Consider the following 9,605-nt stretch of genomic DNA (forward strand, 5'->3'; position numbering starts at 1 on the left):
TGTGTGTGTACGCACCTTATTGTAATAGATTGTGTGTGTGTGTGTGTGTACGCACCTTATTGTAATAGATTGTGTGTGTGTGTGTGTGTGTACGCACCTTATTGTAATAGATTGTGTGTGTGTGTGTGTGTGTACGCACCTTATTGTAATAGATTGTGTGTGTGTGTGTGTGTGTACGCACCTTATTGTAATAGATTGTGTGTGTGTGTGTGTGTGTACGCACCTTATTGTAATAGATTGTGTGTGTGTGTGTGTGTGTGTGTGTGTACGCACCTTATTGTAATAGATTGTGTGTGTGTGTGTGTGTGTGTGTGTGTGTGTACGCACCTTATTGTAATAGATTGTGTGTGTGTGTGTGTGTGTGTACGCACCTTATTGTAATAGATTGTGTGTGTGTGTGTGTGTGTACGCACCTTATTGTAATAGATTGTGTGTGTGTGTGTGTGTGTGTACGCACCTTATTGTAATAGATTGTGTGTGTGTGTGTGTGTGTGTACGCACCTTATTGTAATAGATTGTGTGTGTGTGTGTGTGTGTGTGTACGCACCTTATTGTAATAGATTGTGTGTGTGTGTGTGTGTGTGTGTGTGTGTACGCACCTTATTGTAATAGATTGTGTGTGTGTGTGTGTGTACGCACCTTATTGTAATAGATTGTGTGTGTGTGTGTGTGTGTGTGTGTGTACGCACCTTATTGTAATAGATTGTGTGTGTGTGTGTGTACACACCTTATTGTAATAGATTGTGTGTGTGTGTGTGTGTACACACCTTATTGTAATAGATTGTGTGTGTGTGTGTGTGTACACACCTTATTGTAATAGATTGTGTGTGTGTGTACACACCTTATTGTAATAGATTGTGTGTGTGTGTGTGTGTGTGTGTGTGTACACACCTTATTGTAATAGCTCAAGCGTGGAGCGGTAGTATTGGTCTCCTCCTCCAAGCCTGTCAATCTCATCAGAAACTCCTCCTCCTTTACCACCTCTGCTGCCTCCTGGAAACACTGCAGTGCCTACAGTTGGACACAGCCACAACATAATAAATATTAACATTAATAACAAAATTAGTTATTATTGCTACAACAGTTGGACACACAACATAATAAATATTAACATTATTATTTTTATGTTGAGCATGTCCAACTGTATTAATAATAATTTATTACTAACGTTAATATTTATGTTGTGGGTGTCCAACTGTAGTAGTAGTAATTATTATTATTAATAATAATAATAATAATAATTAATAATAATAATAATAATAATAATAATAATTATTATTATTATTACTACTACTACTACTAATTAGTAGTAGTAGTAATTCTTCTTCTTCAGTTGGACACCCACAACAAATATTAACATTATTAATAGTTGGACATAATAAAGTTGCAGCTGCTATTATTATTATTATTATTATTATTATTATTAACAACATTAGTAACAAATTATAAAAATATATAATGCTTTTCACAAACCTAAAAAGGTGGCTTTACAATGCAATAACATTTAAAAATCAAATACTGTTGTAAATGAGTAGTGTGTACTGTGCTTGCCATGTGTGTGCTGTACTGTACTGTGACAATCACCTCTAACCAGTAGTCAGAAGTAAGTGCGCTAGAGATCAAATGTATTGGTGAGTGTAATGAGCTTCACTGTTGTGAAGGTGTGACTTAACCTTTTGGCCCTCCCCACTGGCCAGGTAGGCCTGACCCAGGACAAACCGACATGACCCCACGTTGGCCTGGCACCAGGGGCCGATCAGACGCACGTACTCCTACGTGCATGCACACACACACACACACACACACAGAGTCACATAAGTGCGTGCGCGCGCACACACACACACACACACATCCTCACAGGTCTCAATACTGCCACTCACCTGTAGCTGTGTGTACTGGCAGTTTCCCATCAAGCACTCTGGGAACAGGAAGCTTGGATTGGTGGGCCAGCTAGTCATGATGTAAGGACTCAAACTGTGGAGACCAGGAGTCTGTCTACTGCTATTACCACCTCCACTAAGAAATTAAAAACTTCTCCACCGATATCTGATCCAGCGTTTTAGCTGATATCAGCACAGTTTCAATACATGGTGTCAGACTAGTTCAATCTCTAGTGTATGTGTGAGTAAGTGTGCAGTATTTGTGTGAGAGTGAGTGAGAGAGACAGACACAGACACAGAGGTCATGTGTGGTGTGTGAGGATACAGGTGCTGGGACAGCAGTGTGACTACACTGGAGATTAGCTGGGGCCAGTGTAGTGGAGTTTGACTCGCCTCCGCCCCCCGCTGGCCAAACAGCTGAGCCACGATGAGCTTACGAGCCACGTTCTGATAGAACAGTTCCACCACCGTCTGAGGATTCAACACTGAGAGAGGGAGTCAGAGAGGGAGTCAGAGGGAGTCAGAGAGGGAGTGTTGTGATGAGGGTCTGACGAGGGTCTCACCTGATCTACTGGGAAGCACAGCTGGAGAGTCTGACAACTTCAACACTGACAAATGCTGCAGATTAATATCTCTGAGAGAGAGAGAGAGAGAGAGAGAGAGAGAGAGAGAGAGACAGAGAACATGTAAAATTATTTTCACATACAAGGTGGGGTTGTGTGTCCTGAAGCGCACGCGTGTATGTATGTGTAGGTGAGAGTGGTATTTGTACAGATACACTCAATGTACCCAATGGACAATATAAACATGTAAGGCATGTAGCTGATGCTCTTAATCAGACTGACCTTCCAACATCCATCAGAGAACCACACCCATGACCTAGCACTACCTGCTCTGTGTGTGTTTGAGATTATATTTATATGTGTATGAATGAGTGAGTATACCCACAGTGTATCCAGTGGTACAGGTGAGGTGAAGGTTTGGCTGAGCTGTTTCAATAGGTGGTAACAGCAGAGCAGGTTACAGCACCGTGGTATCAGATCCTGCTGCATCTGCAGAGACTGACATTGACAGACACACACACAGATTTAATGTGGTGATTTATGATTCTTCTGCTTCATCCCTCACACACGCACACACTCACGTTGTCTCCAAGTCGGAGGTACAGGTGTTGTAGGATGAGAATATCTCTGCACAGCAGCGCACGGCTCATGGCTGTCTGACACAAGGCCTGGCACACGACACTGACCGACACACTGCTGCCATACAGCTGGGACAGACTCATCCGCACACTCAGAGACTGGCCTGCAACACACCCCCACAATTTAGTGATTACAGTTTAATGATCATATAATGACTAGTGAACCCCAACAGCAGTGAGCTGTTTCCAGTTCACACTGATTATATCCAGTAGTGTTGATCGGGGGTATCCCAGCATGTCGTGCTGCTCTGGGGTATCCCAGCATGCCTGCACCACAACGCCTTAATTTAATAATTTGGTTAGCATCGTCTCACAGTGATGTGCAGTGTGTGGTTCCACCTGTGGGGGGCACCGTTCTCTCTGGGCTCGTCTCCATGTCTGTCTCCAGGTCGAGCTCTCGAAGCAGAGCCGTCATGGCAGCCAGGGGGTTCCGCACTTCCTGAAGCTTGTTGTTAATGTCCTCAATGAGGTTATCGCTAGGATAGAGACACACGAGGAGAGTTTGTGTGTGTGTATATGTGTGTATGTGTGTGTGTGTGTGGGGGGGGGGGTACAGACCTGCCATTGGCCAGGAGATTTTCCAGCACCTGTTCTGTAGCTCTCTCTGGAGACAGCAGCATATCAAGAGCTCGGTCCATCTCACATGCCATGTCACCCTGCACACACTCTCCCACCAACCGCACACACTGCACTAACTGCACAACATCACTGCCCAGCTCTGGATCTGAGCACCCCCCCCAAAAACACACACACACACACACACACACACACACACACACACACACAAAATCAACCTTCCATTCTCTGATTAGCTACAATGCTAAAGCTCTTCAGTTGAACAGTAATTTGTCTACCCTCAGAGATGGGCGTGTCCTCCTCAGAGAACAGGTGTTCCTCAGACGACAGGTACAGGTGGTCCACAGCAAAACAGGGTAGCAGGAACGACACGAAGCCCTGTCACATACACACCGCGGTGAACCCTCACCAAACCAGCCCCTAACCCCCCATGACAACTGAATCTTCACTCAGTAACGATCATCTGAACATGCAGAGCAAGTACAACATGATGTCTGGACAGCAGCTGTAAAACCACTCGGCCTGCTGGGGTGGAGGCGCAGTGTGTAAACATTACTGATGCTGAACTCAATTCACTAGAATATTGTACCCCTTGTCATGCAAAAAAAATTGTCCTCTCCATTCAGTCCATTCAAAACAAACCAACGATATCTGTTGACCAACAACGTCAGAGAGTTGTGCTGGGAAATGGGGAAGTGCAATTACCAAGCACAGCACATCCACACCTTTATTCGCTCCTGGGAGGATTTGACCCCTCTATACCTGGCACTAACGAGGCAGATCAAAGTGGCCCTTTTTTAGTCAGAAACACATATTTTAGAAATCACTCAGCAAATCTGTCACATTACCTCAACCCCAACAACCTCAACCCTGACTCTGACCCCTAATCTATGACTAGAGATGGCACAATAATTTAGTATGCAGTTTATTCAAGCTTTTGGTCATTCAGTATGAGCAGAACATAGTGCTCAAGCGCAGTCCTGTTTGATCACGCTGAGACCAGAACTATAACCACAGAAGCATCCCCCCTGAAGCTGGCGAATTTGTTACCTTCTTTAGCACGCAGACCATGGCCGTGGCCTGGTTCACGTGCAAGGCGAGGGGGGTAGACAGGGCCTCCTGGTACTGTAGGCAGCAGGCATAGAATTTGGACCAAAAATCCACCTGGAGCACACGGTAATCTTCCTGAGTAAACTCAAACTGGGTCACACTGCTCTGGAGCTGCACACAAACAGAAAACAGGCAGACAATCAGTGAAGCAATAGCCATGCCTGTGTATGTGTGTGTGTGTGTGTGTGTGTGTGTGTGTGTGTGTGTGTGTGAAACTTGCCTCGTTCTCCACGGTCAGTGTGACCTCCTTCTTAAGTGAATCCCATGTCAAGTCCAGAATCCGTTCTGTACCACGTCTGTAAATCTGACCAAAGCATTTCAGAACTAACCATGAGAGATCAGAAAGCAAGCCTCTGTCTGTGTGTGTGTGTGTGTGAGAGAGAGTGAGTGAGTGAGAGAGTGTGAGAGCATACCTGCAAGGCCTTAACGATGGCAGCTCCAGTGAAGCGTAGCGGAGAGAACAGCACATCCAGGTACGTCTCCTGGAGTAAAAACACCACACGTTGATTAGTAGTAAAAAAGACTGTTCTCTCTGCAGGGGGGTGTGTGTGTGTGTGTGTGTGTGTGTGTGTGTGTGTGTGTGTGTGTGTGTGTGTGTGTGTGTGTGTGTACACAGTACTTCCTTCCCTGATCCTGGTTCTGAGGTATGATGTTCGTTTCGCTAACTGGCCACTACAAACACCTTATAACTACATCTACCCCTAACCCTTACACCTACCCCTAATCCTTACAACTACCCCTACATGTACACCTACAACTACCCCTAACCCTAACACCCAACCCTTACCCCTTACACCTACACGTACCCCTACCCCTTACAACTACCCAACCCTTACACCTAACCCTTACCACCTACAGGTACACCTACCCTTTACAACTACCCCTTTTGCCTTTACTGCTGACTAACGATGATTCCCATTCCCATTAGTGCTCACTCTGGGGTCCTGGTCCGGCCCAATGTGGACTTCCTCCTCTGGAGCGGGCTGTGCAAACACCTGGTTCCACATGGCTGCTACGTTACTGCACAACACACAGCACACAATATTACTGCCCAAAGCACAACACAACATACAACATTACTGGACAAAGCACATCAACACACACTTTAGTGTGGACCACCAGCTCCACACACACAGCAGCTTAGAGGCAAAGTCAAAACTCACTGTTCAAAATTGGTGTACTTCATCACGGTCTGGTTGTCCTCGTCCACCCAGAGGCCCCAGATTTCAGTGGCTGTCAAGACAAAGTCCACCAGGGTCTCCTGTGGTAGACAAGCATTAGTCATGCAGAGTGTGTGTAAGACTGAACATGCAAGTGTGTGTTTTACATGTGCGAGTGTGTTAGCTGTGTGCTGAGTGTGTTTGTGTTACCTTTGTGTTTGCATTACCTGTGTGCTGAAGTGTGTGGAGATATGCTCCAGACTGTAGCGGCTGTTGTCACTGGCAACCAGCTGCAGGACGCAGAACTGGGAATTGCTGGGTGCAGTGAGGTGGACAGCCACACAAAGTCCCGTAGATGGGGAGAAACACAGACGCAGGCGGTGTTGTCCTTGACTACGCCTCATCTCCTCTCGGCCCGCGGGGACAAAGTCCAATAGGTCTGTCACCAGGACACACTGCTGCTCCTGTACATGAAACAGGACAACTCACACATGCCCCACAAAGACTAACCAGAGGTGAGATTATGGGAGGTTAAGGGAGGTGAGGTTAGGTTATGGGAGGGGGGGTGGGTTAAGGGAGATGTGGTAAGGTTATGGCAGGGGAGGGGAGATACAGTGAAAGCTTCTCCCTCTCGTAGTGTAGACTTGCACGTGTTTCCTCACCTTGTAGCTCCACACTCTCAGTTTAAGGTCCTGACACATGGTGAACAGGAAGGTGTCGTCGTCCAGTGACCACGCAGACAAACTGACAGCAAGGTCACTCGGGCTCTGCTCTCCCCTGTCACTCACACACACACACACACACACACACACACACACACACACACACACAATATCAGAGACTCAAAACCTCTCCATGTTTAGGAGCTGAGGAGAACAGGGTCAGGGGTCATTTACAGCATTTAGCTGACACGTTTATCCAAAGTAAATTATAATTCTGACTAAACACAACTTGACTAATTGATAGTTAAGGGTCTTGCTCAGGGGCCCAACACTGGCAACCTGGCAGTGGGCACTGTTGTGACCAGGGGGAAAAACAGTGGAAACTTGGCAGGGATGGGACTTGTACCCTTCTGATTACTAGTCAAGTACCATAAACACTGAGCTGCCACTGTCCTACAGGGGTCAACTCTTCCTCACTCACCTTATGGCAGTGGGCATCCAGCCTGCCAGCCTCTGAATGACTGAACTCTGTTTCAGCTCCAGTACAGAGACAGATCCTGGAGAGTACAGCACACAACAGTTTTACACACACACACACACACACACACACACACACACACACACACACACACACACACACACACAATTCTCCAAGTCTGCAGCAAAAGACATGGCTCTTACCCTGCTGATCATGGGGTGGTAAAGTAACCACAGTGATGCCCCCTGAGGGCGGGGCTAGGGCAAAGTGGGCGTGGCCATGTGGGCTGAGCCAGGCGGCGGATGTGATGGGGCTCTGTCCAGGTGGTAGCATATAGCTGTGAGCTGCGTCCTGAACACTCGCTCTCCGCACATCTGTGAAGACAGACTGCACCTGCAGCTCAGTTACGAGCTCCTTCAGCCAAGCCCAGCACACACACACAGACACACACAAATAAGTGTTAATATAATAGTTTCCAAGCAGCAGGTACTAATGCAACATGGTAACTTACACTGTGGTACATGTTGGTAGGGTGAGGCAGCACCAGCCGGTGCACTGACTGGCTAGTGACGATAAGAATGATGACATTGTTGAGGGTCTCGTGGATATGCACTCCCCCGGGCAGCAGGGGGCACTGAAGGATCTTCAGGCGGATAGCATTATTGAGCAGGTTAACATCCAGTGACTGCTCGACTAGCTGAATGGTGTCTCCAGATGTGGACCTGATTGGCAGAATCACATCTTAGGTTAAAGGTTAGTTTAGGCTTCCTGGTACAGCAGCTCTGGCACACACTACCAACCACAATACACACATTCAGCATTTTAATATAACAGTTTAAACCAAACTGACCTTTAATCGTGTGAGGCAGATGCAAGCAAAGAAACAGAAGAACCTCCATGACTATGCCAAGTCAACAGTGAATAAAAGTCATACACATACTCTAGAATACAATTCCCTTTATTTTAAAGAGAGTGTATTCAGTTTCATCCTGCCTGTAAACACTGACCTTACATAGAAGTTGCACACACGCGCAGACACACCCCTAACCCCGTGTTAATAACTACCGTCACTCAGCACTCACCAGTGAATGAACCTGTTGCTCGTGACCGACAGTAGCTTCCCGCTGTCCTCGTAGGAAAATCCGCCTGCGCTGTCCGGATACTTCACACCGCCGGGCGGAGCGCTCGCACCTGCACGCGGAGAACAACCTTTACTGTAACAGGGTGGAAACTCCGCTCGAGGAGAAGGCGTTCATTCGCACGTGACCGTCTTGCAGCAGGCCAGAAATATGGCGGGCCCGCTGCAGGTTGAATATTTGCAGCTTACTGTTTCACTACAAACTGTATCATGGACTTGTCTAGCTAATTTACCTGCCAACATTATAAAATTCAAACTAAAATAAATCCTCAAAACAAAAATAGCTCAAATGTTTCAAAGAAAAATCTTCCAATGCTGAGGTAGTTAGATAACCAGCTAGGGTTAGTAGTAGCGAAAATGACTACTTAGCTCATAACTACCTAAACCTACATATATACTGCAATGCAACAATAACTCAAGAAAGGCTGTCGTAGCCATGGGGCTGAATAGGAAAACGACACATTCAACCAACTACATTAGCTTACTGTTTTAGCCGGGTTAGCTTAGCCTACTAGTTTAGCCTGGGTTAGTTTAGCGTGTTAGCTTAGCTTGTTATTTTAGCTTCGAATATCCACCTCAGCTAAAGTCAGTCACGACTTCTGTAGCTGGTGCGTTGAACAGGGTTTGACTACAGTACTCTAAGCAAATGTGAATTAGCACTGCAAAGTACTTACACCTTTTACCTGGGTTAATCGTAACGTCTCTGAAGCGCGGAACTGTTTCCCTCTCAAATCCACAGATTTCTATGAAGCTTCGCTCCAAGATAGCCGCCATCGTCCGCGCGCTAGCACACCGAATATGACGCGATTTGAATGGCCGTGTTTCGTTAACGGTGGGCACGCCCACTTCCGTCACTTGCTAGGTTTGCATTCGATTTGTAAACAATGCATACTTCCGGTTTCAGATACTTTTTGCATTTGGGAATGCTGGGGAGAGCTGTTTTTTTACGATAAGTAACTGAAGTGTGATGTAAAATGATATGGTACTGAGCCGTGCGTTTGACGCGTGTGTAATGAGAAACCTCAGGGTGGGCTAGCTGTTGGCGAGGCTGCATGACTCTTATTTACAACACATTTTACATTTTATTTTTAACGGTGACTACAATTTATCAGGCTGAAATCTTTCTTTTCAATTTTGTTGCCATATTTATGACCGCATAAACAAATAACAACATTTTTGTGCGTATGTTTTTAAGACACTGGAGAAGCGCTGAGGCAGAGGAGAACTATCTAAAGAGGGAGTGTCTATCTAAAGAGCAGAACACAGGTTCATGTTCTAAAGCTAAAGTTCTAAGACAGGTTCCCGTTCTAAAGCTAATGTAACTATGGCAACAGTGCTTATAAATGCAATTATTCGGTTTGCATAAATACCTGACGATATTAAAATTAGCATCGCTTGTA

General features: G+C 46.0%; 1 protein-coding gene across 5 annotated transcripts in view; it reads right to left on the reverse strand.

The window, feature by feature from the left end:
• nup160 (nucleoporin 160) overlaps positions 1-9,138 on the reverse strand; it is a 19,924-nt gene extending 10,786 nt beyond the window's left edge. For 2 of the 5 annotated variants that reach the window (XM_081699135.1, XM_081699134.1), the window contains exons 1-22: positions 8,880-9,138; positions 8,150-8,258; positions 7,579-7,789; positions 7,271-7,481; positions 7,071-7,146; positions 6,590-6,704; positions 6,155-6,391; positions 5,931-6,028; positions 5,703-5,787; positions 5,181-5,249; positions 4,988-5,071; positions 4,708-4,878; positions 3,936-4,035; positions 3,640-3,805; positions 3,421-3,557; positions 3,025-3,185; positions 2,829-2,941; positions 2,444-2,514; positions 2,206-2,365; positions 1,881-1,950; positions 1,674-1,772; positions 892-1,011 (exon numbers count right to left, since the gene is read on the reverse strand). In XM_081699135.1, coding sequence (XP_081555261.1) covers positions 892-1,011; positions 1,674-1,772; positions 1,881-1,950; positions 2,206-2,365; positions 2,444-2,514; positions 2,829-2,941; positions 3,025-3,185; positions 3,421-3,557; positions 3,640-3,805; positions 3,936-4,035; positions 4,708-4,878; positions 4,988-5,071; positions 5,181-5,249; positions 5,703-5,787; positions 5,931-6,028; positions 6,155-6,391; positions 6,590-6,704; positions 7,071-7,146; positions 7,271-7,481; positions 7,579-7,789; positions 8,150-8,258; positions 8,880-8,979 — 2,763 coding nt within the window. In that variant the 5' untranslated portion in view covers positions 8,980-9,138. The remainder of the gene's footprint in view (positions 1-891; positions 1,012-1,673; positions 1,773-1,880; positions 1,951-2,205; positions 2,366-2,443; positions 2,515-2,828; positions 2,942-3,024; positions 3,186-3,420; positions 3,558-3,639; positions 3,806-3,935; positions 4,036-4,707; positions 4,879-4,987; positions 5,072-5,180; positions 5,250-5,702; positions 5,788-5,930; positions 6,029-6,154; positions 6,392-6,589; positions 6,705-7,070; positions 7,147-7,270; positions 7,482-7,578; positions 7,790-8,149; positions 8,259-8,879) is intronic. The other 3 variants (XR_014117636.1, XM_081699136.1, XM_081699137.1) reach the window with 3 other exon arrangements.
• Between the last annotated feature and the right edge of the window lie 467 nt (positions 9,139-9,605).

The sequence above is a fragment of the Electrophorus electricus genome, chromosome 16 (genome assembly GCF_041902795.1).
Source record: "Electrophorus electricus isolate QZ-2024a chromosome 16, ASM4190279v1, whole genome shotgun sequence".
Classification (NCBI taxonomy): domain Eukaryota; kingdom Metazoa; phylum Chordata; class Actinopteri; order Gymnotiformes; family Gymnotidae; genus Electrophorus; species Electrophorus electricus.